This window comes from Nicotiana attenuata, unplaced genomic scaffold, assembly GCF_001879085.1.
Source record: "Nicotiana attenuata strain UT unplaced genomic scaffold, NIATTr2, whole genome shotgun sequence".
Lineage (NCBI taxonomy): Eukaryota > Viridiplantae > Streptophyta > Magnoliopsida > Solanales > Solanaceae > Nicotiana > Nicotiana attenuata.
Genome location: NW_017671896.1, coordinates 70,313 through 87,155, shown reverse-complemented (window position 1 = coordinate 87,155; position 16,843 = coordinate 70,313). Strand labels below are relative to the sequence as shown.

The 16,843-nt window shown below is 42.4% G+C and overlaps 1 protein-coding gene across 1 annotated transcript; it reads left to right on the top strand.

The window, feature by feature from the left end:
• Positions 1 to 16,088: 16,088 nt before the first annotated feature.
• On the top strand, positions 16,089 to 16,535 carry LOC109210786. Its single transcript, XM_019374252.1, has one exon. It carries the CDS (start codon positions 16,089 to 16,091, stop codon positions 16,533 to 16,535), a length of 447 nt encoding a protein of 148 aa, XP_019229797.1.
• Positions 16,536 to 16,843: the final 308 nt, after the last annotated feature.

Below are 16,843 nucleotides of genomic sequence, written 5' to 3'. Positions count from 1 at the left end.
TGAGTTTTAGACTTCGGTTTTGGGAGCTTCTTTTTGGGTTTTTCAAGCAAATCGATTGGGTAAGTGTTCTTCACCTAGAATTTAATATATTCCATGATTTTATCTTTGTTTTTATCATTTAATTTGTGTTTTGAGTTGAGGAAAATGGTGGTTTCTTAAGAAAGTTTTCAAAATAAAAAAACATGATTTGAGGGACGATATGGTATTTGAAATTGATAATTTTTGTATGGTTGAACTCATATCAGAATGGGTGTTTCGGTTTTGTGAAATTTGTCGGGTTCCTAGGTGCGGGCCCAGGGGTTGACTTTTGGACCGATTTTAAGGTTTTGATAAAGATTGAGGCTTTATGATCCGAAATAGTTTCTTATGTTATTTGTGCTTTGAAGTTATTTTGGTTAGATTTGAGTCGTCCGGAGGTCATCTCACCCGAGAAGTTCATTTTAGAGTATCATTTGTCTTCTTTGAGGTAAGTATCTTGCCTAACCTTGTGTGGGGTATTTCCCCTTAGGATTTCATCTTCTATGTTGATTGTAGTCCGTGTACGAGAGTTGACGAGTGCACGCTCGGACTTATTTGTGGAAAATTGGCCTTTTAGGGTTCTTAGGTCCTTATATTCACTGTGTATGAAGTTATTCTTGATATGTTTGAGTTCTTATTTACTAGTTTCACCTCTGAATGCTTTAATCAGAATAAATTGCTTTAGGATTCACTCTTATTGCCTATTTGACTCTTATTTTACTTAACTGAATATTTTACCTCTTCTATCCTCATGTTATCTTTTCATAACTGCTTATCTTTAGTTGAAATTATTATTATTTCATCCTATAATTGATTAGACTTAATGGAAGTTATGATTATCTTCTGCTGCTTATCCTTAAGTGAATTATTGAATATTCTTCGTAATTGCTCAACCTTAAAAGAAGTTTAGATATCCTATGTCTTAGTTGACTTGTCTTTATTTGGAACTATTTGACTCGTGTTAGCTTCCTTATTGTTGACTTGTATATTGTGGGATTGTTTCTGCATATTAGTTTTCCCTTGTTGAGCTATTTTCTTTACGCCTAGCATTCTTTACTGTGGTTATTCCTTGTGAACTGGTTCTACCATTTCTTTGTGGTTTAAAGTTCTTGAGTTGATTTACGTGACGTACTTTGTATTATTGTCAATGTTTTTGTACTTGTGGTGGTGATGCACGAGGGTTTTGCCGTACTGTTGTTGACATTGTGATTCACGAGATTTCTGCCGTGCGGTTGTTGTTATGGGGTTGCACGAGGTTTCTGCCGTGTTATTATTACTATTGATATTTGCACATGCGGCGTGAAAGGGCGGGATATATATATATGTGGGTTGCGCGTGTGACGAGATGAGGTGGGAACATTATTATGCACGTGTGGCGAGACAAGGCGGGCATTTACTTTACTATTACACACGTGGCTAGACAAGGTGGGCTATGTCAGGGGTTGATTTGTGATGATTTGTGATGGCCTGAGGGCATTTTGCTGTTGATATTTGTGTAGGGGTACACTTATCTGTGTGAGCTTTATCTTGTGAAAGTTGTGAGAAAACATTCTATGTGTTGTCCATTCTTTTCTTTATGCTTATTTGCTGGTATGGACTATGTTAGGACACTTGCACAAGCATACACGTAGTGAAGCACTCTTATTGGATAAGAGGTTTTATTGATATGGTTGAGTATAGATGCGCACCCTTGTTACTTACCTTCTATGTGAAAATGGCTCTATTAGCACGTGAGTCGTTAGTGCGGTTATGAGGTGTTATGAGGGAACAGGATGCCAAGTGTTAGGGTTCAGGTATGGAGACCCGTGAGTTGTGATTCGTCCGAGGCTCGGTACCTCGTGGAGTTTGTTGACTATAACCTGATGTAAAAGCGGTTGTAGCTGCCGAGTTATTACTTGCCCTTGTTGTATATGTGATTCCGGATTTAGGTTGTGTTCCATTCCCTCTTATGTGTCATTTTTACGGTATTCCGCTGATACTTGTTGTTTCCTTTCTTATTGCAATTACTGTATTGTTAGCCATATTGCGTAGTCTTTATGTAGATATCATATTCTGTTGTTCCTATGCTTACACTTGTTCAGTTTATTAGACCAGTGGGTGTCTCGATTGTTCCTCGTCACTACTCCACCGAAGTTAGTCTTGATACATTTGAGCACTGTTGTGGTGTGCTCATACTATACTTTTGCACTTTTTTGTGTAGATCCAGGTATTGATCATTAGTAGGTGTGCGGATTGTTGCTGTGGAGACTCGAGGTAAACCTACCGCCGCGTTTGTAGGCCTCGGAGTAACCTTCCTATTTTGTATTCACATTGTTTTTAATTATTTCCAAACAGTTGTATCTAGAAGTTGCAGCAAACTCTGTAGAGCTTATGACCTATACCACTGGTTTTGGGAAATTGTAAATTTGTAGAGGTTTCTATTTCGAGACTGTTAAATTTTATTTATTACTGTTGTTATTCAGTACAAGTTAGGCTTACCTACTCCCTAAGAGTAGGTGCCATCACGATACCCAAACGGAAGGAACGTTGGCTCGTGACAAGTTGGTATTAGAGCTCTAGGTTCATAGGTGTTACGCGTCATAAGCGAGTTTATTAGAGTCTTGTGGATCGGTACGGAGACGTCTATAGTTATATTCGAGAGGCTACGAAACTATTAGGAAAATTTCACTTCCTTCATTCATATCGTGCGAGTTCATTGATCTCGAAGTTTGAACTTTTATCGTTCCATTCTCTCACAGATGGTGAGAACACGAGCTGTAGTTACCGATGATGTTGCACCCGGAGTAGGTGTCACTAGAGGTAGAGGCAGAGGCCGACGAGGAGCACGTGCCGTGCTACAGCACCAACCAGAGCAGCAATTGAGGGGCTGCCAGTAGCTCTAGTTAAGGGGCAGAACCGGAGACGCCTGCTATTACCCCTGGACTTCGGGAGACCTTAGCACAATTCCAAAGTATGTTTGGTACGTTGGCTCGGGCGGGGTTGATTCTTGTTGCACCAGCTACTTCAAAGGCCGAGAGAGGAGCTCAGACACTCGCTGCCCACACTCCAGAGCAGCGAGTTCATGTTGGTCAGGTTCCAGGTGTCATGCCGACATTGCCTGTGGTTCCAGTTCAGCCCGTGGTCATGGTAGCAACATTTGAGGAAGAGCAGCTTAGACTTGCAAGGTTCAAGAAATATGACCCTCCTACATTTAGTGGTTTGGCTTCAAAGGGTGCATAGGGTTTTCTAGAGGACTGCCATCGCATTCTCCGCACTATGGGTATTGTTGAGACGAGTGGGGTTGCTTTTGCTACGTTCCAGCTTAAGGGAGCAGCTTATCAGTGGTGGCGGACATATGAGTTGGATAGCCCAACCGATGCAGTTCCACTTACATGGGTTCAGTTTTCGGAGATGTTCTTGAGAGAGTTTGTACCTCAGTCCCTTCAGATGCATGGCGCGCGGAGTTTGAGTAGCTGCGTCAGGGCACTATGTCAGTATCGGAGTATGCCATTAGATTCAGTAATTTGGCTAGGCATACACCTGCCTTGGTCGCCACAGTTAGAGAGCGTGTCTGTAGATTCATTAAGGGGCTCAGACATGATATTCGGTTTAGCATGGCTCAGGAGTTGGAGTCAGTTTTTTTGTTTCAACAGGTAGTAGGGATCGCTCGCCGGTTAGAGGGCATGTAGGACCGGGAGCAAGAGGATAGGCGGGGCCAGGAGAGAGATGGCAAGCAAGGTTAGGAGAGAGAGGACATGGAGGCGAAGAGGCCTCGTAGACCGGAGAGATCTACTAGTCCTTATTTTGGGGGCAGGGTACGGCATAGTAGAGGCTTTGTGCGTCAGCCATTTCAGTTTGCACTTTCGGCTTCGCATAGTTTTTCAGGTGCTCATGGGTCTCAGAGTACTCGTACTACACAGTTTCCAACCCATGTCACCATAGAGGTTGCTTTGAGTGTGGAGATACCAGCCACATGGTGAGAGATTATCCCACACTCCAGACTGATGACTCACAGCGAGGTATTCAAGAAAGTAGAGGGCGCCCACGAGGGGGAGGCCCGACCCGTTGATGTGTTTTCTATAGCAGGCTTAAGGCTGCTACGTTAGATGATGTCATACAGGTATGCTTTTGATTTGTTGTAGAGGGGCACCATTCGTAATTCCTTTCGGTTCTGCTTATCGGGACGAGTTCCCTTATTTGTTGCTCCACCTTTGGGTGAGTTTTTGACTCAGTATTCTATTACGTGTTTGCCCTTGTTGGGAGGTTATATAAGTGGTGGCCTTGTGTCTATCATTGTTTTTATTCGTTATCGAGAGTTGTGAAACTAGAAGTGGGTTCGTGTTGTCCATTATGGTAGGTTTTGATGTGACTCCTGAGTATTCTTTGTTACAATTTATGATTTGATACTCTAATGGGGTGTGAATTCAGTGAGTGTTGTGATTTTATTGGCCTAACTGAGTTAGTAGAAGATTTAAATTGGTAGGATGTATATTCGAATTGTGATTTAGAGTTGAGGGCGAGACCCTCGCGATTTCATGTGATTTGATATGTTGAGCCGGGCTGCATGCCGCAATGGAGAGTTATACCGGGATGAGATCTTTATGATTTGTTCATGTACTTTGATTTTTCTATCTAAATAGATTTGTAGTATGGTACTGATAGAGAGTTGTGCATGTCGGGCTTGTCTGATATTTCTCTTATGTGTTTCTTTTTGCATATTTAGCCATTTTCGTTCTGTGCTTCTTAGGTTTTAGATTGCGGGGAGCGTGCCCGGTGGTGTTAGTTGGGATTTGTTGATTCGGGTGTATATTTATGAGGCCTTTGTGGTTCTTGCATCATTGTCAGTGTTATGGAGGTTCGAAATAAGGTTCTAACAGATATGAGGCTAATTGCCGGTGCTGGGTTTGATTACGGGCAACTTTTGTGATTAGAAGTGTTATTATAGGCCTATGTTTGATGTGTTATGTTTTATGGTCGTACCTTGTGGGTGTAAGCAGGAGGTGTTACAGCTGGTTGAGATTGGTACCGGATATGGAATTGGAATCGGATCTTTTGGAAATGAATGGAAGGTGAGGATTTGGCTATAAGGCTTATCGGTGTTGGTAGAAAAGCGATAACAGTTGGGATGGAGTCGCCAGGCTTATGTGGATTGGGGTGATGTGGGGTCACCCGCAGGTGTATGTTGCAAGTGTGCATTCAGTGATTGGATGACTTAGAGGCGATTCTTGGTACGTTCGAGGACGAACGTTTGTTTTAAGAGGGGGAGGATGTAACGATCCGGCCAGTCATTTTGAGAATTTAAGCTCCGTTCGGCGGCATAAGGTCTTGAACGGCTTCATATTATGTGTATTGACTTGCGTGCGTGGTCGAATTCAGTTACCCAATGATTCGGAGTCGAATTGGAAGAAGGATTCTAGTTTTGGAAGCTTAAGCGTGAAAATTTGACTGAAATTTGACTTTTGTGTAAACGGCTCCGGAATGGGTTTTGGATGATCTCAACAGCTTTGTATGGTGATTTTGGACTTAGGCGTGCGCCCGGATTTGGATTTGGAGGTCCGTAGGGTAATTTGGAGCATTTCGGCGAAAGCTGGAAAAGTTGAAGTTTGGAAAATGGAGAAGTTTGACCAAGAGTTGACTTTTGTAATATCGGGGTGGGAATGTGATTCTGAGAGTTGGGACAGCTCTGTTAGGTCATTTCACACTTGTCTGCAAAATTTGGTGTTGTTCCGGGTTGATTTGATAGGTTTCGGCACGAGTGTTAGGAGATGGAAGATTTGGAAGTTCATACGTCCAATTCATGGTGTGATTTGCATTTTCGGTGTTGTTTGATGTGATTTGAGACCTCGAGCGGGTCCGTGTTAGGGTATGGCACCTGTTGGTATTCTTGGACTGGGTCCCGAGAGTCACGGGCGTGTTTCGGACGAGTTTCGGATGGTTTTCATGGTTGTGAGGAGGTCTGAGTTCTGGTGTCGCACCTGTGGACCTTGGGAGCAGGTGCGATAGTCGCTGGTGCGAAGATGGTGATGCAGGTGCGAGAGGAGTTGGTCTTGGCAGTCTCCGCAGATGCGGAGAACCGCTGAAGCGGGTCCTTGGGTGCAGAAGCAAGAGGGAGCGCAGGTGCGGTTGCACAGAAGCGGCTAATTTTGTCGCAGGTGCGATCATGCCTGGGCAGAGAGTTATATTCGAGGGTTTGCCATTTTCTCTATATTTTGAGTTTTAGACTTCGGTTTTAGGAGCTTCTTTTTGGGTTTTTCAAGCAAATCGATAGGGTAAGTGTTGTTCACCTGGAATTTAATATATTCCATGATTTTATCTTTGTTTTTATCATTTAATTTGTGTTTTGAGTTAAGGAAAATGGTGGTTTTTGAAGAAAATTTTCAAAATAAAAAATTATGATTTGAGGGACGAAATGGTATTGGAAATTGATAATTTTTTTATGGTTGAACTCATATCGGAATGGGTGTTCGGGTTTTGTGAAATTTGTCGGGTTCCTTGGTGCGGGCCCGGGGGTTGACTTTTGGACCGATTTAAAGATTTTGATAAATATTGAGGCTTTATGATCTAAAATAGTTTCTTATGAGTTTTATTTGTGCTTTAATGTTATTTGGTTAGATTTGAGCTGTCCGGAGGTCATATCACTCGAAAAGTTCATTTTAAAGTATCATTTGTATTCTTTGAGGTAACTATCTTGCCTAACCTTGTGTGGGGGATTTTTCCTTAGGATTTGAGTCTTCTATGTTGATTGTAGTCTGTGTACGCGTGGTAACGAGTGAGCGCTCAGACTTATTTGTGGAAAATTGGCCTGTTAGGGTTCTAAGGTCCTTATATTCACTGTGTATGAAGTTGTTCTTGATATGTTTGAGTTCTTACTTACTAGTTTCACCTCTACACTTTAATTAGAATTAGTTGCTTTAGCATTCACTCCTATTGCCTATTTGACTCTTATTTGACTTAACTGAAGATTTTACCTCTTCTATCGTCATGCTATCTTTTCATAACTGTTTATCTTTAATTGAAATTATTATTATCTCATCCTATAATTGATTAGACTTAATGGAAGTTATAATTATCTTCTGCTGCTTATCCTTAATTGAATTATTGAATATTCTTCGTAATTGCTCAGCCTTAAAAGAAGTTTAGATATCCTATATCTTAGTTGACTTGTCTTTATTTGGAACTATTTGACTCGTGTTAGCTTCCTTATTGTTGACTTGTCTATTGTGGGATCGTTTCTACATATTAGTTTTCCCTTGTTGAGTTGTTCTCTTTAAGCCTAGAATTCTTTACTGTGGTTATTCCTTGTGAACAGGTTCTACTGTTTCTTTGTGGTTTAAAGTTCTTGAGTTGATTTACGTGACGTAGTTTGTATTATTGTCAATGTTGTTGTTGTACTTGTGGTGGTGATGCACGAGGTTTTTGCCGTGCGGTTGTTGACATTGTGATGCACGAGATTTCTGTTGTGCGGTTATTGTTATGGGGTTGCACGAGGTTTCTGCCATGTTGTTATTACTATTGATATTTGCCCTTGCGGCGTGACAAGGCGGGATATGTATATGTGGGTTGCGCATGTGGTGAGACAAGGTGGGAACATTATTATGCATGTGTGGCGAGACAAGGCGGGCATTTACTTTACTATTGCACATGTGGCGAGACAAGGTGGGCTATGTCAGGGGTTGATTTATGATGGCCTGGGGGCATTTTGCTATTGATATTTGTCTAGAGGTACACTTACCTGTGTGAGCTTTATCTTGTGAAAGTTGTGAGAAAACATTCTATGTGTTGTCCGTTCTTTTCCTTATGCTTATTTGCTGGTATGGACTATGTTAGGACACTTGCACAAGCATACACGTAGTCAAGCACTATTATCGGATAAGAGGTTTTCTTGATATTATTGAGTATAGATGCGCACCCTTGTTACTTGCCTTCTATGTGAAAATGGCTCTATTAGTACGTGAGTCGTTAGTGCGGTTATGAGGTGTTATGAGGGCACAGGATGCCAAGTGTTAGGGTTCAGTTATTGAGACCCGTGAGTTGTGATTTGTCCGAGGTTCGGTACCTCGTGGAGTTTGTTGACTAAAACCTGATGTAAAAGCGGTTGTAGTTGCTGAGATATTACTTGCCCTTGTTTATGTGATTCCGGATTTAGGTTGTGTTCCATTCACTCTTCTGTGTCATTTTTATGGTATTCCGCTGATACTTGTTGTTTCTTTTCTTATTGCAATTAATATATTGTTAGCCATATTGCGTAGTCTTTATGTAGATATCATATTCAGTTGTTCCTATACTTACACTTGTTCAGTTTATTAGACCAGTGAGTGTCTCGATTGTTCCTCGTCACTACTCCACCGAGGTTAGTCTTGGTACTTACTGGGCACTGCTGTGGTGTGCTCATACTACACTTCTGCACATTTTTGTGCAGATCCAGGTATTGATCGTTAGTAGCTGAGAGGATTGTTGCTGTGGAGACTCGAGGTAAACCTACCGTCGCATTCGCACGCTTCGGAGTAACCTTCTTATTTGTATTCACACTGTTTTTAATTATTTCCAAACAGTTGTATCTAGAAGTTGCAGGAAACTCTGTAGAGCTTATGACTACCACCGATTTTTGGAAATTGCAAATTTTGTAGAGGTTTCTGTTTCGAGACTGTTAAATTTTATTTATTATTGTTGTTATTCAGTACAAATTAGGCTTACCTAGTCCCTAAGACTGGGTCTTATAGCAAAAGTCGATATGATCACGAGTTTTTACAAAGCTCAAGCTTCTGCAGCTTCTGCTTGCTCTCCTTTGTATAGTTCTCCATGTCCAGTTATTAGTAAAAACATTAATCTTTCCCAATCATCGGATAAACTGTTGGATTATGAGCCCGATCCCACTGAAAGAAAATCAATTTCAGAATCTCCACCTGTATGCGGTAAAATCGGAGGGTCTGATTTTCGTCCAGTATAACGCCTCGTAACCAAAGCTCACCAAAGGCTCGGGACTTCGGTCGAGATTTACCCTGAAGGGACATCGATGTCCAACCTCGAGACGGTGCAAGTCGACAGCTATGATAAAAATGTGGGTAAGTTCCCTAGGCGCACGACTGGGGCTGACAAAGCCTAGAGGTCTAGCCCTGACTCGTATCAGGGCATTAGATGGCTTTACCTGCCCCATATCTTTGTAATTAATATATTTTGTACTATGTTCCCCCTCATATATAAAGGGGAATCCTTGTCATTTGGGAGACATCTGTTGCTCAATACTAAAATACACAAGAACATTCTCTCTGCTCTCTAACATATTCTCTTAAGCTTTTTACTTCCATTTATTGTTTATATTCATTGTGTTCTATTTATTGTTCTTCATTTATTGCCTATCATTGATCATAAAGAGCCATCTTCGTAGCTCTCGTAAGGTGTTAACCCTCCTTCGATCGCCCAAAGTCGATCGTCCAACTCGACCTCGAAGCCTCGAATAATCAAGCTCGAGGCCCCGATCCCCAACTGTTCGGTTCAATTATCGTACCGCCTCTAAGCTGTAATCTTAATTTCTACGCCCCCCTCGAGAACTACGGCCCATCGGCTTGCTTCTCGGCATCGGACAAAAAGGACTTAGCGTCATGTTCATCCACCTCTTCCTATTTCACCTCTTCCGAGAGGTCAAAACCCCTAACATTGATCTCCTCAAGGGTTTCCCTTCGAGATTTGCATCGGGTGTACTCCAAGCTCATGCTCTCGCGGTCGAGAACCCTTCTCAGCTCAGCTCGAGCATCGACAGCGTCCTCTAAATGGACCACCACTTTCTTATCAGCCTTAGTTTGGCTCATTACGGCTTCGGCCCAGGCATCCACAACATAGGCTTTTACCTTCAAAAGCTCGGACTCAAGCTCCGTAATCATATCTGTTTGAACCAAACTGTTCTCACGAACTAAGCGGAGTCGAACCTCGAGGGCGGAAGCTTTAGCCAGAGCGCCTTTTTCCGCTACAGTATGAGCATCCGTACGAGCCTTCAACTCATCGTACTCACGTTTTGCTTGACCAACTTCACTCCTAAGGCGTTCTAGGTCTCCAGTCTTCTTCTGCAGCTAAAATACATGAAACGTCAGCCCCAGGAATGGAAAAGGGAACATGCGCCCCATCTAGAGCAATAAGTACCTGTTCCTCGAGGTAGGCTTCGTAGTTCAGGCTTCGACTCGCCTCGCACCGCAAGTGCGCCAACTCATCTTCTCTCTCATCGCAAAGAAGCCTGAGGGACTTCTCCTCTTCCATGGCTTTTCGCAGCATGGCCTCACGACGAAGCAGCTCGGACTTGAGCTTATCAAAATCCTATGAAAGGGAAACTCGACAAGAGAATAAAAACTGCAAGACTATAAAATCAACACGGACGACAAAAAACTCACCTCGGAATAAAGCCGCTGAGCTTCCTCGAAAGTTGAGCCCAAATCTACTAATCTGGCTCCATCTATCCCGGAAGAATCCCACCCGATGGGGACATGATAGCTCAGCGTATACGGCTCCTGGTTTCGAGCATCCCTCGAAGTGCCTTCGAGGGGGGAAGACACATTCTCGCCGAGCCCCCGGCATGGACTCGTCTTGCTGGAAGCGCCGTCACCCTGTGAATGTCCCTTTTGCTTATTATTATCGCTCCATAGCCCAGAAGCCGGCATACCTTCTCCCCCTCCAAGAGGGAACGGGCTCCTCCCAAAAGGGTTCCCCGATGCCTACGGTGATGAGGTTAGTATGCGTAAAAAGAAAGTACCCTTAAAGGAGCAAATCACACAGCGCGTACCGTGGTGTTTGGCCTTCCATCTGCCCTTTGACAAAACTCGCTACTTACGCTCGTTGTAAGTCGAGCAATTCGCCAGCTTCCGAGCCCATTCCGTCAGGTCGGGAACCTCGCACGGCGTCCATGGAATTGCTACAAAAAGGGAAAGGAAGGCGCATTAACAGAGCCTGTCTGTGCCACATGCAAAACTACAAAGACACGAGTATACCACTTACGTGTAAGATTCTATTCCTCAGGGAACGGCAGAAACTCCACAGGGATAATCTCAACGGTTCGTGCTCGGACGAATCGGCTCATCCACCCCCGATCTCCATCTTCTTCATCATCAGCAATGAAAGGTGTGGTGGACCGGCATCGTAAGGTTAGCAGACCTCGATGATAATAGGGCCGGTACAGCATGATAAGATGACAGAGCGTGAATTCAAGACTTGTTTTCTCCGCAAAGAACCTCATCATCAATACCACCCGCCAAAACAACGGGTGAATCTGTGCCATGGTGACCCGGTATTTCAGATAGAAATCAAGCAGAACTCTATCAAGGGGGCCTAGTGTGAAGGGGTACGTGTATACGTTCCAAAACCCCTCAACATGATCCATAATGCTCTCACTTGGGGGAAAGTACCCGCAGTACTACCTTCTCCCCCCATCCACAGTCCCTCCTCACTGACTCAAGGTGCTCCTCTCCCACTAAGGAAATAAACTTCGAAACATACTCCCGATGACCCCAAGCATTTTGGTTCAAAAAGCCTCCAAGGGTGGAACTCCCCTCTCCTCGCCGAGCGGACCTTGGTGTGGCATCCATAACTGTGGTAAAACTAGAAAATCTGAGGAAAGCCTTCAAAGCTGAAATAGCGAAAGCCTTAACACGGGAAAGGAAAGCTCTACAGAGGAGGATGACTACTCGGAATAGCAGAACCCCCAAAAGAAGGAATATAACCCTATATGTGGAGAAAACGGCGACTATCCGCCTGCCTCAAAGGCCAATTAAAAATGATAACTGAGACATTTCTCGCTTTGGGAAAATGTATCAACGGAATTGCCTCGGTCATTTCGTGACCATGTCATACACTTGACGTCGCCATACGACGCCTTGGGGTCAGAAACCCCCGCATCGACCAAGCCTCGAGATGGTACCCGATCTCGAGGACCTCCGTCAAAAAGAAGATAGGCTCCAAGAAGCCATCGGCATCATTACAAGTCCCGAGATGGTGCCCGATCTCTAGGACCTCCACCAAAAAGGATATAGGTTCCGGAAAGCCAATGACATCACTACACGGCCCGAGATGGTACCCGATCTCGAAGATCTCCACCAAGAAGGAGATATGCTCCAAGGGGCCATTAACATCATCCTAAGCCTCGAGATGGTACTCGATCTCGAGGACCTCGCTCAAAAGAGGATAAGCTCTGAAAACCTACTCATATGGGCTTGGCCTCGAGGTACTATCTAAACCCGGATAAGCCCCATCCGAAATCTATCTGCTATGCCTTAAGGCTATCTACACTAAGTTCAAAGCAAACTTCCAGGTAGCCCGAGCTTGAGCGAACCCCCGCTCGGGGACTGTTCCCGAAAGCCTAAAGGCTGTCTTTATTCTCAGACCCCCGAGCAAATCCACCCGTCGAGGTCTACCGCGGGGTCTAAAGGGCTAAGTCTCGCACTAAAAGTTCAAAGCCCCACTCTCATTCAACTCGAAGCCAGGGATTCCGACTATCCGAGTTTATCAATCCAATCCGGACCCGGTCCAAGGAGCGGCAAAGTTTCTATAGGGAATTGTGTTAATCAATCAAGAGCCAGAGAAATACTTACGCCCGGGTTTGTTATTCGTACCGGTCAGTGGAATCACGCATTCAGATTCTTCGCAAATGCAGATAAAAGGAAATAAAGCATAAATCAGAGGCAAATTGAAGAAACATCTTTTCCATTAATAAACAACGGTTACAAAGCCCACGAGGGGTCCTTACACATAAACAAAGAAGCAAAAGAAAATACATACAATTAAAACCAATAGTCTAATCTATCCTCGGGGTGTACCCTCGGCGGCAGTATGTTCGAACACCGCCTCCTCGGTAGCCTCGTCTCGATCTTCTAAAAAGTCATCTTCAAGGGAGAAGATGAAAAAGAGGAAAGTGATGCGGAAGAAGCAGAAAAAGATGAAGAAAAAGCCGTAGCCCGCCAAAGGTCAAAAGCTTTTACCAGGCCAAAGAAATCACGGCCCGGTAGAAGACTTGGCAAAGCGCCAACCTCACTTGCATGGCTACTTTGAGTCCACTTCTTGGAACATTGAGGCGTGCAAAGCTAACGGCCGGTAGCGCCACATCACCCCACGGAAAATAAAAGGGATGAAGTGCCACACCAGGCCGGAGTAGGAAGGTGAGCAGTGGTGTATAGTCCGAACACCCTCATGAGCAGCAGTGTAGAGTCCAAACATCTCCCTAAATCGGAAGAAGTCGGCCCCCCTATCTTATCGCCTCGAGCCAAAGACGACAGCGTTAATAACAACAACAACAACAACGACGACGACGACGACGACGATGACAAATCAATGCGATCTCGCTCGGTAAGGGAAAGCCTTGGAAAAAGGCCATGGCATGGCTGATGGGAAACCGCCATGTAACCTTAAGGCCGCAGGCCTCGAACATGGGAGATAACAACGGGTAAGGATGAAGAGAAGAAAGGAGCGGAAAGATATTGGAAGACACTTGAATGAGGAAGTGGTTCTAGGGGACTTCCATTTATAGGGGGTGGCAGTGTAACGGGCGGCCCCATTATTGTCTTTGAAAGACGTATCGGCAGGCGCAATCAATGCGTTTTTTGGGAACTAAAATCGACGGCGATATTGTCACTTGGAGAATCAGAATTGGCAATACGTTGAATGACACTGAAAAGATGAACCGATGGGACGCCTCAGTTATCGTGAAGGCTTACGTCATAAGTATGACATCATCGCGGAAAAGTTTGAAGAGATGAATATCAAAGTCGTTTCTTATCGTTCCACTTTAAGAAACGCAGGGACTATCTGTATACGGTGAAATCGGAGGGTCCAATTTTCGGCCACTATAACGCCTCATAAGCAAAGCTCTCCAAAGGCTCGGGACTACGGTCGAGATTTAACCCGAAGGGCCATCGATGTCAAACCTTGAGACAGTGCAAGTCGACAGCTATGATAAAAAAGTGGGAAGTTCCCTAGGCGCACGACTGGGGCTGACAAAGCCTAGAGGTCTAGCCCTGACCCGTATCAGGGCATTAGGTGGCTATACCTGCCCCATATCTTTGTAATTAATGTATTTTGTACTATGTTCCCCCTCATATATAAAGAGGAATCCTTGTCATTTGGGAGACATATGTTGCTCAATACTAAAATACACAAGAACATTCTCTCTGCTCTCTTAAGCTTTTTACTTCCATTTATTATTTATATTCATTGTGTTATATTTATTGTTCTTTATTTATTGCCTATCATTGATCATAAAGAGCCATCTTCGTAGCTCTCGTAAGGTGCTAACCCTCCTTCGATCGCCCAAAGTAAATCGTCCAACTCGACCTCGAAGCCTCAAATAATCAAGCTCGAGGCCCCGATCCCCAACTGTTCGGTTCAATTATCATACCGCCTCTAAGCTAAAATCTTAATTTCTAATTTTTTACTTAGCATCCATCGCTTAACAACCAGCATAAAAATAGATCACGTATTTTTAGAACCACAAAATTAAATTTAATTGTAGTTACCATTTTCATTGTAAACACCACCTAATTTACGTGACCGAGTAAGGAGAAATTATATACAAAATGGACCTTGTCAACCTCATTTTTTTGTCTTTCCAAAAAGAGATTTTGGCGGAATAATGCGTCACTTTAACCCTGAATGGTTTAACACATCATGTTCTCAATGGTTAGAATATAGCATTAAACAAGATGCAACATTTTGTTTATGTTGTTACTTGTTTAAAAATAAGGTTGGAGGAAATGGAAAAAAAGTAGGTGATGCTTTCACAACGGATGATTTAAGAGGTTGGACTAAAGGTTTAGAAAGGCTTAAATCACATGTGGGTGACGTGAATAGTGTTCATAATCGGTGTTTCAAGATGATGCTAGATTTAATGAATCAAGCACAATCTATTCTAACATCTTTGGACAAGCAATCTAAAAAAATTAAAAGTGAACATCGAGTTTGCTTGAATGCTTCAATTGACATGATAAGGTATCTTTTAAAAGAAGGAATACCTTTTCGGGGCCATGATGAGTGTGTAACTTCTACAAGAAGAGGCCATTGTTTAGATCTCTTAAGATGGTATGCAAATAGGAATGAAGATGTGAAAAATGTGGTATTAGAAAAAGCTCGAAAAAATAGCACCATGACTTCTCCTGATATTCAAAAAGATATTGTGAATTCTTGTGCAAAAGAAATGGCGAAAGCAATTATTGAAGACTTGAATGGGGATTTTTGTGGGATATTAGTTGACGAGTCTAAGGATGTCTCTCATAAGGAACAAATGGCTCTTGTTTTGCGCTATGTCAACAAGAAGGGTGAACTTATTAGAGATTCCTTGGTCTTGTTAATGTTAAAGATACAACTGCACATGCATTACAAAAAGCAATAAATTCTTTGCTTTTACAACATTCATTGAGTTCATCTCTAATACGGGGACAAGGGTATGATAGAGCTGTAACATGCAAGGAGAAATCAATGGCTTAAAGCTTTGATTCTGAAAGATAATCCTTCGGCATATTGTGCACATTGCTTTGCTCATCAATTGCAATTGACTCTTGTGTTGTTGTAATGAAACACCATGATATAAATAATTTTGTTGACATTCTTGCTAATATTTTGAAAGTTGTTGGAGGTTCTTATAAGCGTAGGGAGATGCTTAGAGACGATCAAGCTGAAAAATTAGATGAATTATTAGTGCTTGGTGAAGTTCATCCAGGAAGTAGATTAAATCAAGAACTTGGGCTTCAAAGATCAGGTGATACCCGCTGGGGATCTACTTTAAGACATTGCGTTACTTTATTTCTTTATTCTGATCAATTGTTCATGTACTTGGAGTTCTTGCAAATGAGGTCTCAAATTATCAAGAGAAAGCATTGGCAAAAAGTCTAGTGGAAGATATAAGATCTTATGAGTTTGTGAATATATTACATTTGATGTTAAAATTTTTGACAATTACATATGATTAGAATATGGCTCTGCAAAGAAAAGATCATGATATTGTAAGTGCTATAAAACTTGTTCATTTCACAAAGAGGCAATTGCAAACAACGAGGGAATCTAAATGGAATTCTTTGTAGAAGATGTCTCTTCGTTTTGCGATAAGAATGGTATTGTAAACAAAAATGGATGAGAAGTATGATCTTGGAAAGTCGAAGCATAAAAGCTTAACTGTTACATATTCTCATCATTTGCACGTAGAAGTTTATTGTGCCGCTATTGATTTGCAACTTCCGGAGCTTAACAGTCATTTTAGTGAAGTGAATATTGATCTGCTTCTTGGTATGGCTAGTTTGAGTCCCGATGATTATTTTTCAAATTATGATAAAAACAAGATTATGAAACTTGCTACATATTATCCAAATGAGTTCACTGCTTCCAAGCTTGAAGATCTTAGTTTTGAGCTTGACAATAATATTGACTATGTGCGAGAAATGGACAATGCATTCTCTAACTTGAAAGGGCTTGGCGATCTCTCGAAGACATTGGTTAAAAAAAATATTCACAAGACATCTTGTTTATTTGCTTGTGAAGCTGAGTTTGATATTACCTATGGCTACTGCAACGGTTGAAAGAGCTTTTTCTTCAATGAAGTTTATTAAAAATGACTTGCGAAGCAGAATTGTTGATGACATTTTGAATGATTGTTTAGCTTGTGTTAGTATTTTAGCGTTTCAATTTTAAAATAAAATATGCCATAACTCTCATTACTCGATGATGTAGAAAATGGCTATAACTCTCATAACTCCCACTACTCCACGATGTAGAAAATGACCATAACTCTTTTGTAACTCTTCTCCCATGTTCTACCACTAATTACACACTAATTTTCTCATGTTCTCCATGATATCATAACTTATTATCCCTCTTTCTTCGAATT

Excerpts from the sequence above, each read along its gene's own strand:
- LOC109210786 (XM_019374252.1), top strand. The coding sequence starts at position 16,089 with ATGGATGAGAAGTATGATCTTGGAAAGTCGAAGCATAAAAGCTTAACT.